This window comes from Mustela erminea, chromosome 3 (assembly GCF_009829155.1).
Source record: "Mustela erminea isolate mMusErm1 chromosome 3, mMusErm1.Pri, whole genome shotgun sequence".
NCBI classification, from domain to species: domain Eukaryota; kingdom Metazoa; phylum Chordata; class Mammalia; order Carnivora; family Mustelidae; genus Mustela; species Mustela erminea.
The window spans coordinates 163860480-163881070 of NC_045616.1; the positions used below are offsets into that span (position 1 = coordinate 163860480).

A 20591-nucleotide genomic window follows, 5' to 3' on the forward strand; every position below is an offset into this window, starting at 1 on the left:
TCCTGGTCACCTGGGATCTGGGGACAAGGACCAAGAGGCTCTAGCTCAGGCACCCAGGAGCATAGTGGTGCCATACTCACTATGGTGGCGTGCACAGGAGACCCCTGGAAGGGAGAAGCACACCGAGCTTAGGGCTCAAGGTGTTGCAGATAGGGGATTTGGACATCAGAGAACAGACCTCCGGAACAAAGTGGGGATATTAGCTCTTGTTAGTCACAGTAAAATTACCCCAAAATGTAGGCACTTGAGACAACAGTCTTAGTGCCTGGCAGTTTCTGTGGGTCCCTTGTCCCTTCGTTCATGTGCCAGGAGGGGCTGCGGTCTCATCCAACAGGGGACAATTCACTTCTAGGGTCATCACCAGGGCAGTGGCAGGTCAGCTCCTGACCTTGGCTCCTTGTGAGTTGGTAGCCAGTGCCTCCTGCCAGTCCTTGTTGTGCAGACGCTCCAGCTTGACAGAGCGTCCAACAGGGCAGCGGGCTTCACCGGAGCAGGCAAGAGAGAGAGCAAGGCAGAGCCGGCCTTTTGTAGCACAGTCATGGGAGTGACACCCCATCACCTCTACTGCAAGGCGCTGGGGTCAGCCTGCTCTCCAGAGGGTGGGACCCCATGAATGCCCTGAGGTGGGGGCCTGGAGCCGGCAGCTAGATGCTCCACTTTGAAGCTTGGGAAAAGGACACCCAGACGAGTCTGCAGCACAAGAGGAGGAGTGGGGATGCTGGCGAGGGCAAGCTGTCCCGGAAGGACGTGCGGGAGTGCCAGCGGCAGGGGTTAGGGAAAGCCACCTTCGCACAGGTGGGGGAGAGCCTCCCGAAGGCCAGCGGCCCTGAGCTCCCATGCTAGAGCCTCGTAAGGCCAGAGCGAACACGAGGGACTCTCGGTGCACACTGTGCTCTGGCCTCGCTTCCTCGACGGCCTCTCCTCTTGTTACTGTCAGATGAAAGTGTGCCACAAAACTCAGGAGCGTGAGCTCGGGCAGACACACAGCGTGTGCTTACCCCCCGACGGGGATGGTGACGGGGCAAATCCGGGTGAAGGACGAGAGTTTCATTAGCACGTAGCCCAGGGCAGCTCCGCGCCCTCAAAGCGACAGGTTCTGAGGGAGTGTGAAGAATGCGGCCGAGCCGGGAGGAGGTAGTTGAGAAAGAGAAGCCAAAGCAAACAGAAGCAGAAGTGCTTGCACAAACCACCAGGGAAGGGGATGGGCTCCGCTCTGCCTGCACTCACCCCACCCGGGAAGCAGCCTCTGGGGGCGCCACAGGGCGTGGGGAGTGGCCCGCCCTCCGTCTGCTCCTCGAGCTGCAAATAGGCTTCTGTAGGTGGACTTTTCTCACTTTCCGGAAATAAATAGAAACCATCTGTCGTCATGTTTGTTGGTTTTAGGAAAAGAGTAATGGGAAGTTGGGCACCTCCCCTGAGGTGCGTGGCTGAAAGGGGCCCATTTCACGAACCGTGCTGCCGAGAGCTCGGAGATGTTCTTTCAGCAACCTGGGGTGCCACTGCCACGATGCTGGAGCCAGCGGCCCGGCCTAGCTGCGCTGGGCACAGCCCTCAGTGTCAGTCCACATGGACTTTAGAGGCCTGGGAGGGAGGCAGGGCAGCTGCTCCCAGGGTGGGGGACCCCAGGCCTTGGGGGTGTAAGGAACTGCTGTCTGCTGCCCACAGGCCAGACGAGCTCTGGAGTGGCCATCCAGCCCCCCCCGCCCAGTGTTCCAGGTTAAGCAGCAGCTCCCAGCACCCTGGGGGAGCCCTGGAAGGCCAGGTTGTGGCACGTGGGCCACTCTGCTTGCTTGTGTAATCACAAGTCTGTGTTTCCTTCACTCTCCTCTCCAGTGGCCAAGAAGCTGAGCACGTTTGACTACATGACACAGGGCCGCCAGCAACAGACTCCAAGAGCTGCAGCAGAGAAGGAAGAGCTGTCCGGTCAAACGAGACTCCCGCAGGTACCGAGGTGCCCCTCTTCTTCACCACTCATATTATCTAGGCCTGGGACAACGCCCAGGGTCACCTTGTAGCTGGGACTTGTCAAGCACAGAGCTTTGTGTGTGGGCTCAGTGTTGTGTGTGTGTGTCTGTATATGTGAGTCTGCATGGTGTGCGACGCAGTGTGCGTGCGACATCATCTCTACATTCACTATCTATAGAATCAAGCTAGCAGGGCTGACTCCTTTGAGGCCCACATAGTTCTGCACCTGGTTCTCATAGAAACTAAAAACATTTGCTTTTCTAAAGGTCACCATTCAGAAAATGAAAATATAAGCCACAGACATGAATACTTATAAGTCATATCACTGTGTCCAGAATATATAAAGAACTTTCGATAATGACCCAGCGCTTTAATTTTTTAAATGGGCAAAAGATTTGAACCAGCTCTTCACTGAGGAGGGCCGATGGGTGGCAAACAAGCCCCCGAAAAGACGGTGCGCAGGGACCCTTACAGCACTAGAGCGGCTGTGCCCAGGACGAACGGGGCGGGGAGGCTGCCGAGATCACACATCGCCGGTGGGGAGTGCAGTTAGGTCGCCCTGAGATGCAGCTCGTCATTTTCTTAAAAAGTAGAATCTAGGGGTGTCTGGGTGGCTCCGTCCATTAAGCAGCGGCCTCGGCTCACGGCACGACTAGGGGTCCTGGGATCGAGTCCCGCCTGGTGCTCCCCGCTCAGCTGCTCTCTCCGCCGCTCCCCTGCTTGTGCTCGTTCTCCGCGTCCAGTAGAATCTCTCGGAGAAGGGAAACCCCCACTTACCGCTGAGGTCAGCCACCCCGCCCCGTTTCTGACCTCACAGAAGTGAAAACACGGGTCCCCGACCCAGTGCGACACGCCCCGGGACCCGGGGCCTGCGAGGTGCCGCCGCTCAGAATTAACTAGTAACCGACTCCCGCTCTGTGCGAGCGTCCGCCCCGTCGGCCGTTGGGCCCGCTCTGTGGTGGTCGCCCGCCGCGAGCCGAGGCGTCCGTCCGCACGCAGGTGAGCCGCAGGCGCCCGGCCGTCCGACCGGCGGGAAAACCACCTTCCTCCGAGCTCCCGCGACCCTCACCCGCGTCCGTGCTCCCGAGGGCGGGGCGCTGCCGGTTCACCAAGAGCGAGGGCGCGCGGCCCCGCTCCCGGGGGGGAGACCCGCTTCCGGCCGCTCCCGGGGGGGGGGGGGGACCCGCTTCCGGCCGCTCCCGGGGGGAGACCCGCTTCCGGCCGCTCCCCGGAGGGGGGGACCCGCTTCCGGCCGCTCCCCGGAGGGGGGGAGACCCGCTTCCGGCCGCTCCCGGGGGGGGGGCGACCCGCTTCCGGCCGCTCCCCGGAGGCGGGGGGGAGACCCGCTTCCGGCCGCTCCCCGACCCCCGCCCGCCGCGCCCCTGCGTCCCCGCCCCCGGCCGTTCGCGCTCCGTGGCTCTGGGCGACTCGTTCCCGCTTTACTTTCCCGCACGAACCCTAGAACCGCTTCGAGCGCTTCCGAGACACGCGGGGGTCGAAGTGGGGCCACCCGAGGCGTTCCCCGGGCGGGAGCGGGCGCGAGGCCCCGGGGTCACGGGGTCACAGCGCGGCGCCCCCCGCCGGAAGTCGGTCTCCCCCGGGGGAGCGGGCCGGAAGTGCCGCCGGCGCGGAGAGGGGTCGCGCCCCGGAGGGGCGGGGGCCGGGGACCCGCCGTTTCTGGCCGCCCCTCGCGCTGCAGCCCCGGCCGGCGCTCGGCGGTGTCTTCCGAGTGACACTGTCGTGTGCCTCCGTGACTTACGCGCACAAACCGTGGCCATATCGCGCGACTCCCCAGAAGCCCTTTAGAAACCTTCCATGTGCCGTCCGCGCGGTTAAAAGAGGAAGAAACGGGTTTCACGAAGAGAAGCTGTTCTGTCACCGGGAGAGTGACCCACCGGTGTCGTCCCGTCGGGCCGGAGCAGGCGCTCACGCTCCTGCTGCGAGGCCCCTCGTGGCCGAGGCGTCGGGCGGACCTCTGGGCCGGCAGCGTGGAGCCGCAGCCTTTGTCTGCGCAGAAGTGTCCCTGGGGCGACCCGGCCGCGAGGAGTCCCTGCCCGGACCCCAGCGGCCTTATGTTCCAGACAGAGCCGCAGTGTGTGCGGTGTCAGTTCCTGGAGATCAAGGACTGTGTTCAAAGCCCTCGACCTGAAGCCGATCCCAAAACTCAGAGAAGGCTGGCGGCGTGACACGATGTCCATCGCTGCTGTATGCTGGGGCTTCTCGAACGTTGTGAAGGACTTTCTCAAGCGCTTTTCTCTAATAGTCCGTATCAGATCGATTTATTGGGAGTATTTCTTCTGATTGCTTATCTGCTGTGGAGGAGGATCATATGGATACAGACCTCTCTTGCCTAATTTCTCAGGTGTTCCACTCAGCTAATGTCCATGGAGTGGTTTGTATCAGTGTTCTATTGCTGCATGACCAATATCCACAAATCCAGTGGCTTGAAGCAAGACTTATTATCTCCAGGTGTGCATGGGTCACGTGCCTGGGCAAGTGCAGTGGGGTCCACGCCTGGTGCCTCTGGAGGCGCCACCAGGGTTCACCAGGTCAGCTTTCCTTTCTGGAGGGAAAGAATTCTGGGGAAGAACTGCTTCTAGGCTGATTCGGAATGCAGATTTGTTGTTTTCCCACAGTTTCCACATTGCCCCTCGGTCTCTACTGATAACGGGGGTCTGGTCTTTTCACATTTCAGATCTCTTGGACGTCCTCCTCTTCCTCATTTCTCAACTTGTAAGGGTTTGTGAGATTACACTGGACATACTTGGATAACCAAGGACCATCTCCTGCATTCGTTTTCTAGAGCTGCTGCAACAAAGGAGCCCGGAATGCTGTGGGCGCCAAGGCCCATCCTTTGTCCACTCATAACTCAGCCCTGCTGCCCCCGCAGGCTCGTGAACGCAGGGGTCCAGGGTGGGGCACCACAGCCAGAGGAGTGACTCTGTGGCCTCTCGCTGGCAAGCGCTTAGAGACCTTTACCGGTGGAGCTGTTGCAGGGTTCCTCACATTGTGTAGTCCACCCCGGAGCACAAAGACAACCTCCCAAGAGCTGCTGGCTCAGAGGCTTTGCAGATGAGGGCATCACAATAATGGCGAGTGAATGGCATTGGGCAGCCTCAGGGGCGCGCTCTGAGCTCACTGCCCAATGCAGGGCTCTTCTTTGCTGAGAGGAGTCTTTCCTTCCTTTTGCTTCATCCCTGCAGAGAAGAACACAAGGATCCCCGGCCACTCCAGAAGTGCCCGAGTCCCTGTTCCACCACTGCCATCCACCCAGAGGGCTCCCTGATGCTAAAGGTGAGCTCAGAGCCATAGGGCAGGGGGTCTGAATCAAGGAGGAGAGCCAAAAGGAGGGTCTCTGGCTTCCCGGGGAATGAGGACAGAAAGTGCTTGGAATGGCTTGTTCGACTGATTTGAAGCATTTGCTTGGTCCCTGTTGGGTCCGTTATCAAAGGAACGAGACTGAGACAAAGTTACGCAAAGCCTTATTCTATGCCAAGCATTAGAAGTCAGACTGACCGGCCAGGGCTGCGTCCGAAGAGAGCGACACCCCTTGGTCTTACAGGCTAGTTTTTATAGGGCACAATTGCAGACATCTATGTATGTGGCTTTGGCTGATTGGATGTCTCCTACCTGTGTGTTTTAGTAACGGTTACCTGGAACTGATGCTAGTAACTGTTGAGGTGTTTATTAAACCACAAAATGGCCTTGTTTTAGGTGTGTGTTTTAATAATAGTTACCTGGAACTGATATCAATAACTGTTGAGGAGTTTATTAAACAACAAAATGTCTACCTAGGCAACATGGAGTCACTATGGCTAAGTAGGCCCAGGCAGGCCCTAGGGGGTTAACGTGGAATCGACCCCAACATCCCCCCCCTTTTATTTGGAGATTAGTCAATTCTTTGACTTTTTAAAGAATCAGTTAGTGCTGGAATTAGGATGGGAACCACAGGTTTTGTCCGTTTTATTTCTGTAGTAAGATGTTGGAATCTCTCGGGTCCTCTATAGGATGACAGTAAATGGTCCCTTCCAATGAGACTTCAAGTTTTTCACTCTGTGGCGGCGTATCCAAACCAGGTCTTTGGGTTGGTAAGGATGTGGTTTTTGCCTCCGTCTCCATCTCAGTGTAGGCAGTCTGGATCCCTGCATGGGCTCTTCTTCAGACAGCTGTAGTGCTTGTAGTGACTGGAATACAGACTGATCGGTCATTTTTGTTAGGGTAACCTTTGGTAGCCATGAGCAGAGTGGAGGGGGTCTCCCGAACATTATTTTAAATGGGGTAACCTTGTTTAAGTAGGGTGTACATCGCGCCCTAAGGAGGGCAAAGGGCCAGGAGATCCATCCACCCACCACCAGTTTTCAGAATTAACTCTGTCAAGGTTTCCTTAAGAGTCCGGCTCATTCTCTCTACCTGTCCGGAACTCTGGAGCCAGTAGGCACAGTGTAGTTTTCAATCCGTGCCCACGGCCTTGGCCAGTGCCTGTGAGACTGAACTCACAAATGCTGGGCCGTTGTCTGACCCAATCACAAGAGGCAACCCAAACCTAGGAATTATTTTTTTAGTAGTTTTTGGCTACTATTTCTGCTGTTCCATGCTTGGCAGAAGAAGTTTTTACTCAGTCTGAAGAGGTATCTACAAAAACTAACATATTATTTTATTTTTGTAAAATCCACTTCCCAATAAACTCCTAGCTTTTAACCTTTTTTTCTTTTGCTTTTTCCATCCTAGTTTTTCTGCTTTTACTGCCTGACGTTGAGCACATCTATTAACCATATCCTGAGCCATATGCCCTAATTTAGATACCTGAAATTGCTTGCCCATGAGTTTTTTAAGTTTCTCTGTCCCTAAATGAGTACCCTGATGTATTTGGTTTACTAATTTTTAAAATTTATTTTATTTTATTTTATTTTATTTTATTTTATTTTATTTTATTTTATTTTATTTTTTAGTCTTTGAGGAAGAATTAACTTTTTTTTTGTCCCGGTCTTAGCTCAAACCCCTTTATAGTTTAATTTAGTCCATTTTTGTAAATATTTTAAATCTTCCTCTAAATAATCTGGTTTTTCTGGTAGGGCTGGAGCCGGGAGTGTAACCAGTTCTTGAGCCATTTTTCTGGCTGCTTGCTTTGCTGGTTGATCTGCTAATTGGTTTTCTTTTGAAACCAGATCAGTCCCCTTTTGGTGTCCCGGGCAATGCAGAATGGCCACCTCTTTTGGGTTCCAAATAGTCTGTAGGAGAACCAGTTTTTTGGGGTTTTATTTATTTATTTATTTTTATTACTATTTTTTTTTTGCTGTTAATAGACCCCTTTCTTTATAAATAGCCCCATGTGTATGGAGAGTAGCAAAGACATACCTGCTGTTCCTAGAGATGTGTGGCAGGGCCGCCTTTTAGAGTTCCTGCTTGGGAGAAACCATCGCAGCCCCTGCATATCTCTTTTCATCCGCCATGTAGCTACCCCCGTCTGTGAACAGGGTTATCTCCACATCCAGGAGGGGAGTGTCTGTGAGATCCGGCCCTATTCCTGTGACCTGGGTTAGGACCTCCCTGCAGTTGTGTGGGTGGGGCGGGGGTATGGGTTGGTTACCTGTTTCTTGGACTCAGACAGTGAACGCACTCCTTCTTGGAGATCAAAGCCTAAATAAGTGGCTTGTCCCCTGCAAGCATGACTCATAGTCCTCAGCGGCTATTAGCAAGTGCTGTGGCCAGTCTGCTCCTCGGGCAGCAACGTGGCTGGATTTAGCACCACCGGGGACCGGAGAGTCACTTTCGGTTTGTTGAGGAGGAGGGCCTGATACCCCATCACTCGGGCGTTTGTTCTTGTCCAGGTGAGCTGGCCTTGGAGCACTTTCTGTGGGTTGGACCACTCAAAAGCAAAGAGGGGCTGAGACTCTCTTGTATTCTTGAGATCTAAGACAGTATACATGGTTCTCTTGGGGCTCAGGAGGGAAAGTAGGGTAGACGGGTTAGGCACCATCGGGTGGATATCTTTAATCCACTTGTTAGCTTCCCACAAGTCCTGAACGGGTCGGTACTCCCCCGTTTTGGCCTTTTGACGGGAAGCAAAGGTGTGTTCTCTGGAGATCCCTGCCTTTGCTTCCCAGGGGAGGGAGCACTGCTGGACGCGAACAGACACAGGCCAAATTTAAGGTCCTTTCTGTTGTTTGTTTACGTCTTTTTGTGCCATTTTCCCCTGTATCCAGACTTCCTCTTCAGATCGCTTTCTCATAGGCTCTAGTAATGATGAAAACGGGGCTCCCGTGTCCATCAAAAAATCAATTGATTTTTCCTCCACCTCAGTTTTCACCTGAGGTTTGGGGAGGGGCTCTGAACCATGGTCCCTTCAGTCTCTGGTGGCCGGCATTGCTGTCTTCTTTCTGGGCCACTCCTCGGCCCAGTGTCCTCTTGCCTTGCAGTAAGCACACTGATCTGAAGCTAAGACTTCTCATCAGTTTTGTCTATAATTAGACTATTTTTTATTGATCATTTTTACCTGCCTTTTTCCTTTTTATTGACCTCTTTTCCTTTGCTTTTTCCCCCCGTCTCATGTAACGCCAAAACTTTAACTATTTTTCCTAGTCTGTTTTTCATCTTTTTGTGTATCTCGGTTGTTAAACACCTTCTCTGCTATTCTCACTAACTCAGTCAAATTTTTCCCTTCAAATTCTTCAATTTTTTGAAGTTTTCTCCTTATATCTGGGGCTGACTGACTGTCAAAGGCAAGATTTATTGCCCTCTGATTTTGGGGCACCTCAGGGTCGATCGGGCTCTACATTTGATAGGCTTCCATAAGCCTTTCTACAAAAGCCCCGGAGACTCATCCTTATCTTGAGTCACCGCACTAATTTTAGATAAATTTATGGGTCTCCTTGCAGTCGCATGGAGGCCTCCCAGCAGAGCCTGGCGGTAGAAACATAGACTCTCCTTACCTTTATCAGAGTTTGGGTTCCAGTCAGGGGTTTCTTTGGGCAGTAGTTCTTCATTCACCGGGGATTGAGGTCCCATGTTACTAATTCTGGTTTAGTTTGAATGTAGTTTTAGTTAGTTCTGGAAACTTTTATCCATTTCAGTTTCAGGATTTCAACATATCGAAGACCTGTATTTGTCCTGGAAGTCTCCCATATGAATTTTCTTTAAGGCAGAATTTATTTTATAAGAGAATTAAAATAATTATAAATGACAAAAATTCAAAATAGATATGGTTTTACAGTTTAACTGGCAAGAAAATTAGGTTACTTCTGTGACACATAACATTTCAATAATTACAATATCAAGTTGACCTTATCAAAAGGTTAAAACATTAGGAAATGCATAGAATTTCTATTAATAGTTATAGCATTTACCCATGTGTAACCCAAGGTTTATTAGTGGTTTAGCAGTATTTTTTGAGTAATTAGCATACCAAGGAAAAGCCTTATGAGTCAAAGAGATCTTATTTACAATTTAAATCTTATTGACAATTGCTAAAATTTAAGTTTTAAAGCACATGCTTAAATAGGATTACAGATAAAACAAAATATAGAAACTGGTTTCTCTGGGCAGGCAAAGAGAAAACAATTTATATTCTCTCCTTAACAGTAGATCAATTAATCTAAGAAAACTTTGTGTTTTTTTTTTTTTAACAGAAAAAAGCAGATTTTTTTATACAGTGTTTTTTTTTTTTTTTTTTTTTTTTTTAGTTTATATAATAGTCAACATTTACTTGAGTGGACCACCAATATAGATTTTCCATGACATAGGGCTTTAGTCCTTTTTTTCTTAAGAACAGAAACATTTTACTGGAAAAGATTTATTAGTCTTTTTTTTTTCCTTCTTGTGAATACATCCATCAAAACTGATCTAATATGGTTAAATTTCCAACATATTTCATTGTTTTCTTTCAAACCTATAAACCAGAGCAAATAAAGGTCACTTTCCCTAAGCCTTTTACGACTTACTAAATACCCTTAAGTTTAGTTTTTATTATTTTCTTTCAAGTTCTGGTGCAACTAGATATTTTTATTTTAAGACAAAACTTTTTACTCTCTTAAGCCCTTTTTTTTGTGTGTGTACAATTTTTCTAAACTTACTATCAGTCATCAGTCAACTGCTTTTCCTCTGGTTTTTTAGACAACATTAAAACTTTTAATAAAAACCTTAATGGCGTTTTTCTTTTGGTAGTCTAGAATACATGGAGTCATTTCATGTGATTTATTATTCTGAGGTGCTACATTTTAAAATTCATTTTAATTTTAGTCTGTCCTGACCATACCTAAAATTTCTTTTTTGAAAATTTTTCTTCACAAACCTTTTACAACTTTTTTGCATTTAGGTTTTGTCCCAAGCCATTTTTTTAAAAAAATTATTTTCTTATTTAGGAAAAAATTACCTTTTATCTTTAACAAAATGTATTTTTTTAATGTATCTCCTACTTTTTACCTATAGGGTTGTTTTTCTACTTTTATCAGTCTTAGTTACAGTTAGTAGAATTTTTTATTCTTAGAAACACTTTAGTCTCTAGTGATGGCTAAGTATTAACCAATTGTGAACAGTTACAACAGAATTCTGTAGATGGCAAATTTATGAATCAGTTAAACACAAAACTTGTTTACCAACAGATTTAAATATTTTTAGTTTCTTTGCAGTAAGAAGTTAAAAGCACAAACCTGGTTCCAGTAATTAATGCTTTAGTATTTTATCCCATTTGGTTAAGATATCCCATTTGGTTAGATGTCCAACAAATTTAAGTCCATTTGTCATCCAAGTAAACCTTTAGTGTTTCAGGTTACTAAAGACTTTGAAAGCTATTTTAACAATTACCTATTGAAGCTTTGAGACAGACAATTAATCATTATTTCAGTTATTTCTTTGCTAACAGATTTTAACAAATAACATGAGCTTATTTGACATTTAGTAAACTTTGAAGTTTCACATTTACTGCTGTAACTTTAAAGGCATGTCTATTTTAATTAAACCAACAAACTTAATTTAGTTTAAATTCTGATTTACGTTTCACCTGGACCCATTCCACTTTTAATGTTTGCCTGAGACACGGATGGGAAGATCTGGAGTGGGGGGGGTGTTAGGTCCAGGGCTGCTCTTTTTGTTTCTTGACAGTGAAGAGAGAAGGAGCCGTGGTGCAGGAAGCACTGAGGATGGTCTAGAAGTCAGTTAAGCAGGCTGCACCCAAGCTGGTGCAGAAACAGGAGGAGGAGACAGAACAAACAAAGTGCTGCCAGAAGGCCTCGCCAGCAAGGAGGAGGGGCTAGGCAGTCCAGGTCAGGCCAGAGAAGGCAAGGAACTTCCCCTAAACAAAGGGAGTTTTGGCAGCTCCTTGGGAATATTCCTTAAAGTCTCTGTCTCGAGTTAGACCAACCACAGTTGGCTCCAGTTATAGCCATTAACGTAAGAAATGAGCAAGGGAGAAGTCCCACATCTATTAGGAGGAACGGAGAGAGGAAAGTCAGAGACCCCTTACACTCTGCTTGTCCCATTTCTTCAAACACAACAAACAACACAACAGACAACAAAAAGACAAGACACAGACAACCACAGACCCAGCGGCCCTTACCCAGAACCTGCCGCTGGTGGATATTTTCTCAGTCCCCTACAAACATTCACCAGGGTGGATTTTCTCGGTCCCCTAGAAACGAGTAACAAAACAGACAACAAAAAGACAAGACAAAGACACACAGACCCAGTGGTCCTCACCCGCTGGTGGGGGTTTTCCCAGCTCCCTACAGACGGGGGTTACCTGGCCCCCTACAGACCCAGATGACCACCTAGGGGGGTCCTAGGACCTAGGACCCACCAGACAATCTACCAGAAGAGGGATGGGGCATCCCCACATCCACTCCAGCCCTGGGGAGCATGGCTGTGTCCAGCTTCTCCCCGGTGGGCCATACCCTGGAGCTCCACAACCAGACAGACCAGATCTCACAGAATATGGAGATCTTACCTCTGGAGGCTTTTCCTAGAAATTCTGATGCTGGCTCAGTTCTCGTTGTTTGATCCCAGACGAGCCCCCATATGTTGGGTCTGTTATCAAAGGAACGAGACTGAGACAAAGTTACGCAAAACCTTATTCTATGCCAAGCATTAGAAGTTAGATTGACCAGCCAGGGAAATGAGGCTGAGACAAAGTAAAAGTTATGTAATGCTTTATTCTATGCCAAGCATTAGAAGTCAGACTGACCGGCCAGGGCTGCGTCCGAAGAGAGCGACACCCCTTGGTCTTACAGGCTAGTTTTTAAAGGGCACAATTGCAGACATCTCTGTATGTGGCTTTGGCTGATTGGATGTCTCCTACCTGTGTGTTTTAGTAACGGTTACCTGGAATGGATGCTAGTAACTGTTGAGGTGTTTATTAAACCACAAAATGGCCTTGTTTTAGGTATGTGTTTTAGTAATAATTACCTGGAACTGATATCAATAACTGTTGAGGCATTTATTAAACAACAAAATGTCTACCTAGGCAACATGGAGTCACTATGGCTAAGTAGGCCCAGGTAGGCCTAGGGGGTTAACATGTTTTAACGTGGAATCGACCCCAACAGTCCCCAGGGGTGCAGCTCACATGGGAGCAAAGGTGAGGAGGGGAGGAGAAGAAAAATCTAAGGACAGAAAATGTTCTTAAGTGTGGGGCTCGTATTTTGTGTGTGTCTGTGTATGTGTGTGTGTGTGTGTGTGAGAGAGAGAGAGAGAAACACAGTACAAAAATGGGTTTGCTAAAACTGTGCGATCTACTGCGCTTTAATGAAGGTCTGCTGTCAGCACCTGACAGGCTTTGGAGTACATGGGATGTACAACGATTGATGGATAATCATAGGGTAAAAAAAATACACAGCAAAACTTTAACAGTGGTAGAACCTAGTGTTGAGTATTTGGGCATTCTTGTACAATCCTTTCAGCTTTTATAGATCTTTGAAATTTTTCATTGAAAAATGTTAGGGAGTCACTGTAGGAAAGAGACGTGGAGTAAGGCGTGGGGGGCATCTGCTCTTCACAGGATCAGGGCAGCAGGGTCGCTTCCTTTTGCCTCCTTTTGGATCTACTTTCTACAGCTGTCTGGGAGTTTCTGGTGGGCTATTTTATTTTTATTTATTTATTTATTTATTTTTTTAAAAAGATGATGAGTTTTTTTTTTTTTAAAGATTTTATTTATTTATTTGAGAGAGAAACAGTGAGAGAGAGCATGAGCAAGGAGAAGGTCAGAGAGCGAAGCAGACTCCCCATGGAGCTGGGAGCCTGATGCGGGACTCGATTCCGGGACTCCGGGATCATGACCCGAGCCGAAGGCAGTCGTCCAACCAACTGAGCCACCCAGGCGTCCCTGGTGGGCTATTTTAAAACAGGATTTGTGACTATGCTGACTTTTGTAGGTCACAGGTGACTTTACATTCTCTGTGGGAGGAGTTCCATCTCACCACAGTCCCTGCAGGGCATCAGAGGGAGGGCTCCTTGTAATAATTTTGAAGTAGGAAGGTGTTGAAACCCACCTTTAGTAACAATGATATTGTCAACGAAGTCATTTTCCTTGTTGGTCATCGGCTGGAAGTTTAGAAACACATTTAGTGGAAACTATCAGATGCCCAGCCTTTCCCCCACCCCGGACTCAGCCACTAAGAGGTGACCCTCACTCCAGGCCATGAGCAGATGGCTACAGGCTTTTCTTTGCTGCCGTTAAAACCAGGGTGACCATCAGTCCCAATTTGCCTGGGACTGTCCTGTGTGACACTGGCTTCCAGCCCTGACCATGTGGCTGCCATGGTGACAGCCACTTGCCATTGATCATTATGTTAAATCCCACAAAAGATTCTCCCAGACACAGCTTCCTTATTTCTATTTGGCATCCAACAAGATAGAATCAGGCCAACCTCACCTCCTAGATGCACATAGACATTTAAGACTCGGAGAGCCGATATCTTGTTTTGTCCCACTCCTAGCAGGACAATTTCTTGTCAGCATTCAAGAACATAGAATATCAAATATGCACGATTACTTTTTACTACACAAATGGTAACATAATAGGCTTGGGTCTCTTAAATTTTTCTATACTTAAAACATCCCAAGGTTGAAACATGCTTTCTTTCTTCCTTCCTTTCTTTCTTTTTTTGAAACATGCTTTCTTAAGAAAGGGAGTTATCATTCTACTTAGTTGACATTCAAAAAGAAATAGAAAAGTTGAATAGACATATAACAAAGACAACCATTAATTTAAGTTTCTCATGAAGATCCCAGGTCCTAATAAATTGATAAATTCTACCTGATATTTTAAGAATAAAATAACAGCAGTCATGCACAGACCTTCAGGACCAGGACCAGAGAAGAAAGCAGCACTTCTCCATTCTCTGTGGTGTCAGTGCGTGACACCAATGCCAAACAGTGTCGTCCCAGAGAGGAGGAATAGGATGAGCTGGAAGCATTCATGAATATAGAGGCAAATATCTTTAACAAAATATTACCAAACCAAATGTGGTTACAGAGAAACAGGATTATATACCATTACTAATTGAAGTTTATTCCAGGAATGCAAGGTTGGTTTAATATCTGAAAATAAATGAATGTAATAAGTATATTAATAATACAAAGAACATTAAACATTTGAGCATATTGGTCAACCAGAAAAATCTATTTGACGTGATAGCACATCTATGTATGACAAAAACAATTCCACACCCGTGGGCATAGGAAATGCCTGTAATCTGGTAAAGAGTGCCTAATGACTCTTGTAACTAATTCACACTTCATTCATTCTGAATACTTTCCCCTTAAGATTGGGATGAAAGCAAGAATGTCCACTTCAAACTTCTATTTGATGTTTTACTGAAGTTCCAGCCAATACAACACAGCAAGAAATATAAACTAAAGACATAGATTTCAAAATGAAACCATATTTATTTGCATGGAACATGTTTCTAACAAATCTGTAAAAAAAGTCTGGTAGAAATAAGATGATGAAAAAAAAAAAAAGAAATAAGATAGCTCCATAAGGTGGTAGGATACCAAATAGATACAAAAATCTCAATTATATTTCTGTAAACTAGCAATGAAGAATCTGAAAATGATAATAAGAAAACCATTCCATTTGAAATAACATTGAAAATAATAAAAATAAGGTAATAAAATAAGAGCCAAATTTGTATACTTAGAGCTAAAAACTATTGAGGGCGATCAAACACAATCTATGTAAACAGAAAGATTTAGAATACTCATGGAATGGAGAACAGAACATTATCTTGAGAGCAAATTCCCCTAAACTGACCTACAGATTTACTGTGATCCCTACTGAATTTCTAGCAAACTTTTTTAAAGGAAATATCAAGCCAATCCTAAAATATATATCAAAATTCAGAGGACTTAGAGTGGCCAAAATAATTTGGAAGAAGAAGCAGTAAATCGGAGGACTCACACAACTTGCCCTAAAAATTTATGACTGGGGGCGTCTGTGTGGCTCAGTGGTTTCAGCCTCTGCCCTCGGCTTAGGTCATGGTACCAGGGTCCTGGGCTCAAGCCCCACTTTGGGCTCTCTGATCAGCGGGGAGCCTGCTTCCCCCCCTCCCCCTCTGCCTGCCTCTCTGCCTACTTGTGATCTCTCTCTGTGTGTCAAATCAATCAATCAATCAATCAATCAAAAAAAAATTTATGACCGGGGCGCCTGGGTGGCTCAGCAGGTTAAAGCCTCTGCCTTCAGCTCAGTTCATGGTCCCAGGGTCCTGGGATCAAGCCCCACTTTGGGCTCTCTGATCAGCGGGGAGCCTGCTTCCCCCCCTCCCCCTCTGCCTGCCTCTCTGCCTGCTTGCGATCTCTTTCAAATAAAGAAATAAAATATTTTAAAAAAAAACAGAACATTTTATTTAAAAAAATCTATGACCAAGCTATAGGAATCAGGACAGTGTGGGACTGGCATGAGGATAGATGTATGAGCCAGTGGAACAGAGTTGAAACTCCCAAAATAAAACCTGAGCAGCAGATGTTGAACAGAGGGAGGGGGCAATTCAATGCGGGGGGGGGGGGATGAGAGTATTTTTGATAAACGGTGCTAGAACAACTGGATAACCAGATGCAAAAAAAGAGTACAATACCCTATTTCATACCACACACACAGAGAGAGAGACACACACACAACTCAAAATCAGTCATAGACCTGAATTTAAGAGGTAAACTTTAACACTTTAGGAAGAAAACAGAGTAAGCTCTTTGTGAGCTTGAGTTAGGCAAAGTTTTCTTTAATAGGATACCAAAACACTACTCAGCCAAAAAATGAAAAATTGGACTTCATAAAAAATAAAGCATTTGCTCTTTGAAAGTCACCATTACAAAAACAGAAAATGTAAGTCACAGGCTGGAATAAATATTTGCCAGCCATGTACTTGCATCCAGGATATATATAAAGAACTCTCAAAACTTAGTAAGGAAAACAGCCCCATTTTTAATATTAACATCTAATGCATTATGTGCCCCACGAGTACAGGTCTGTGAATTGTCAGGCTTACACAATTCACAGCACTTACCATAGCACATAACTTCCCCCAAGTCCATCACCCTGCCACATTGTCCCTAACCCCCTCAGCAACCCTCAGTGTGTTTCCTGAGATTAAGAGTCTCTTATGGTTTGTCTCCTCCACACCCCATCTTGTTTCATTTTTTCCCTCCCTAGCTCCCCCAAATCTCCTGCCCTGCCTCTCAAATTCCTCATATCAAGGAGATCATATGATAGTTGTCTTTCTCTGATTGACTTATTTCGCTAAGCATGATACGCTCTAGTTCTATCCATGTTGTTGCAAATGGCAAGATTTCATTTCTTTTGATGACTGCATAGTATTCCACTTATATGTAGTAGAATACTATGCAGCCATATATATATATGTATATATACCACATCTTCTTTATCCAGTCATCTGTTGGTGGACATCTTGGCTCTTTCCATAGTTTGGCTATTGTGGACATTGCTGCTAGAAACATTGAGGTGCATGTGTCCCTTGGGATCACTACATTTGTATTTTTGGGGTAAGTACTCAGTAGTACAATTGTTGGGTCATAAGATAGCTCTATTTTCAACTTTAAAAAAAAAGATTTAATTTATTTATTTGACAGAGATCACAAGTAGACAGGCAGGCAGAGAGAGAGCTCCCTGCTGAGCAGAGAACCCAGGACCCTGAGATCATGACCTGAACCGAAGGCAGAGGTTTTAACCCACTGAGCCACCCAGGCACCCTATTTTCAACTTAAAAAAAATATTTTATTTATTTGACAGAGAGAGACACACCAAGAGAGGGGACACAAGCAGGGGGAGTGGGAGAGGGAGAAGCAGACTTTCTGCTGAGCAGGGAGCCCATTGAGGGGCTCCATCCTGGGACCCTGGGATCATGACCTATGCTGAAGGCTGACACTTAACCACCAGGCACCCCTATTTTCAGCTTTTTGAGGAACCTCCATGCTGTTTTCCAGAGTGGCTGCACCAGCTTGCATTCCCACCAACAGTGTAGGAGGGTTCCCCTTTCTCTGCATCCTCACCAGCATCTGTCATTTCCTGACTCGTTAATTTTAGCCATTCTGACTGGGGTGAGGTGGCATCTCATTGTGGTTTTGATTTGCATTTCCCTGATGCCGAGTGATGTGGAGCACTTTCTCATGTGTCTGTTGGCCATCTGGAGGTCTTCCTTAAAACAGCTCCACTTTTAAAATGGGGAAAAGATTTTAATGGTCTCCACCAAACAGGATATATGGGTGGCAGATAGTCACCCGAAAAGGAGTTCCATGTCATTTACCATTCGGAAAATGCGAATCCATGCCGCAGCCCTGCCAGTTAGTAGGACCCGGTGGGAAAGGCTAATGGCGCTGAGCGCCGGCGGGACGCTGAGAAGCCAAAGCCCGAGGGGCAGCAGTTGGAAGTCACAGGGGAACCGGAAAGTGATGCCACTTCAGAAAGCCGTTTGGCGGTTTCTTAGAACTTGGACTCTGCTCTTACTGTTTGCCCAGCGGTCCCACTCCCAGGCTCCCACCAAAGAGGACCGCGGCTGCCTGTGCTCACGGGGTGCGTGTGGGAGGAGGGGTGCTGTCCCTCTGGGGGACCCCGGCCTGAGTCTCTGAGACAGGGTCACTCCACACTGACTAAAAACGGACTGGATTTTCTGAAGGAACGTGAGTATCACCTGCTTCCCCTCTTTGTTCATTTTCATTCATGCAGTGCGCAGACCGCGGCCAGAGCCCATCCGCACAGAGGCACGTGGTACACTCGCCAGAGTCGTTTGATGTGTGTGAATGTGGGCTTCCTGCTCTTCGTAACTCAAATGACTTTGGAAGGTAATTCATCTCTGATGGGATATTTTTAAATAATGTGTAATGTCGTCACACTCAACCCTAACCCGGGTTCACCGCCTTGTTCTCCAGTCCGTCCACACCGTTAACTTCTGAACGGACAGGAGGAAGTCAGAGCTCACTGATTGTGTCGGTCAGAGAACACGGGGGGAGTTGAGTCCGAGCCTCCTTAGGACGGCTCCTAATACCTGGTTTCACGTTGCTCCCGAGAGCCCCAGAGCGCCGCACGCATGCACACACGCACACACGCACACATGAAATCGCAGAGGCAGAAAGTGGCCCACGGTGAAGGTCACAGTCGAGGCTGCTACTCACTGTACAACACGCGCTGTCTGCACACAGGACTGTGCTGTTGTGAAAAGTCACCGAGACACAGGAACTGGGCTCCCATTCCAGTGAGTGTCTTAGTTCACAGAGCTGTCGCCCCAAAGGGCCACAGAGTCAGGGGCATAAGCCACCAGACTGTGGTCTCACTGTTCTGGGGGCCGGAGCCTGAAACCACAGGGCGGGCAGGGTCGGGCCCGTCAGGCTCTCTCCTTGGCTTGCGGACGGCGATTTTCTCCTTCTGTCCCCACATTTCCTATTTTGTCCCTTTCCAGCAAGGATAATTGAAAATTGGTGCACCAGAATCATAAATTTCCACCTTAAAAATTTTTCAGATTGCCACATTATTGAGTATTTATTTTAGAACATTTGGCACTTATCAATATGCCCAGTGTGCAGGCAGAAGTCGTTCCTTCCTCTGTCCACCGGTGTCCACTGCTGGCGTTTTGACTGGTGTCTTTCCAGTCTCCCACATAGAGTGTCTCCATGTGCATCACACACATAACTTTTTCTTTTGAAAAATTATAACCCTGTTGTTTACCTCCTTAGGGGCCTGCTTTAAAATTCCGTGTATTGTGAGGTTTGTCATGTTAAAAGAAAGCACCCCGAATTCACTGTCCCACCTGGAAGGTGTACCCTGCTTCTCATCACTGGGATCTTCTTGTTTAGACACAGTTTGGCCTCTCTGCCCCGAAAGCTGGGCGACTTGGGGGAGGGAAGCACTAACGTGTCAGGGAGCACAGGTGGCCTTACAGACCCCTGGACGTGGCAGGCGCTAACACCTGGGCAGCCGTTCTTTGCAGCGGGAAGCATTTCTAGGGTAACTGGGACTTCGTGCTGGGCGGGGCCGGTGGGGGCCTGGGTGTGCCCGCAGCCTTCGGGTCATGCCCACTGCGCAGACCAGAGCCCGCGCCTGCAGACCCGGCTGTCTACACCTCTTGATGCTCAGAGCTGTGTGTAAGCAGCTGTGGGTGCTTATGGAGTCCCAACTCCATAACCGATGTTAATCGCAGGCGCATTTTAGAGGAAGCTCGGGGCCGGGCTCTGGGGGTCGCCATTGGCCTGTCTCATTCGCACAATCCCTTCTGGGCCACGTGCCTACCGGAGCACATTCCACAGGCGGCCCCACAGAAATGACCAGACGGAGAAATAGAGAGGGGAGGGGCCACACATCTGAAGCTCAGCTTCCAGAACTGTGTGGGGCTTCCACCCCACCAGCCCTCGCCGGGGCCCGTCCTGTAGCCGCCCAGCCAGCGAGCCTGCGCAGGGGCTCCAGATGCCTGCTCCACATCATAGGCCCAGGACAAGGACATTGGGGCCCCGAGTCTTACAGGACAGCAGTCAGTGTGTGGCCGCGGTGGCATTCATGCCGGGAGGTGCTGGAGACGAACGCACTTGTAGGCTCCGTAGGGACACTGACAGGATTTGTGTCCCCTTCAGCCTGCAAGTCATGGTGCCGGGCTGGATGTCTCCAAATCATTCTTCCTCGTGTCTCGGGGGCCCCTCAGCGGGCCCTGCTATGGAGGTCCACATCCCCCTGGCATGGTGGTGGAGATCCAGGGCACACAGCACCACCTGCCCGTCCCCGTTCAGAGTCCCTGCTGCTGGTGCAGCCCCTCCTCTCGGGGGCCCGGGGGTCTCCCAGCGCGCAGCAGGCCTGCGGGCTGTGGAAGAAGGGGAAACCACAGTAAGGGGCCCGCAGCACGCTGTGGCCTGCGGCTGTCAGCAGCTGTCCGCCTTCCCTTTCTTGCTGACGTGTGTCTCCACTTCCTCCTGCCCCATCCCACCAGAGTTACGTCCAAGGAGCTCCTGCTGTCGGATACGCTCTCCCGTCAGCTGTCCAGTACCGTGTTCCCAGAGAACTTGGGGCCAACGGTAGGTGAGGGGCGGCCATGCATGAGCCTCAAATACAGGAGGGAGAGCCAACGGAGGGTCTGAGCCTCCCCACAAGAGCTGGGGGGAGGGCAGGGTTGGCTGGTTTAAAGTAGTTCCAGCGTTCTGAG

At 48.3% G+C, this 20591-nt stretch overlaps 1 protein-coding gene across 2 annotated transcripts in view; it reads left to right on the forward strand.

Moving 5' to 3' along the window:
• The window catches only part of LOC116587134 (probable palmitoyltransferase ZDHHC11), a 57295-nt gene that overhangs the window by 16069 nt on the left and 20635 nt on the right, over positions 1–20591 (forward strand). The window contains exons 7-10 of one of the 2 annotated variants that reach the window (XR_004284346.1): positions 1834–1943; positions 5169–5259; positions 18134–18249; positions 20379–20463. Coding sequence is in view for 1 of the 2 variants with exons in the window: in XM_032337865.1 (XP_032193756.1) it covers positions 1834–1943; positions 18134–18249; positions 20379–20463 (311 nt within the window). In the remaining variant the exon portion in view is untranslated. Of the gene's footprint in view, positions 1–1833; positions 1944–5168; positions 5260–18133; positions 18250–20378; positions 20464–20591 lie in introns of those variants that run through there. The other variant, XM_032337865.1, reaches the window with a different exon arrangement.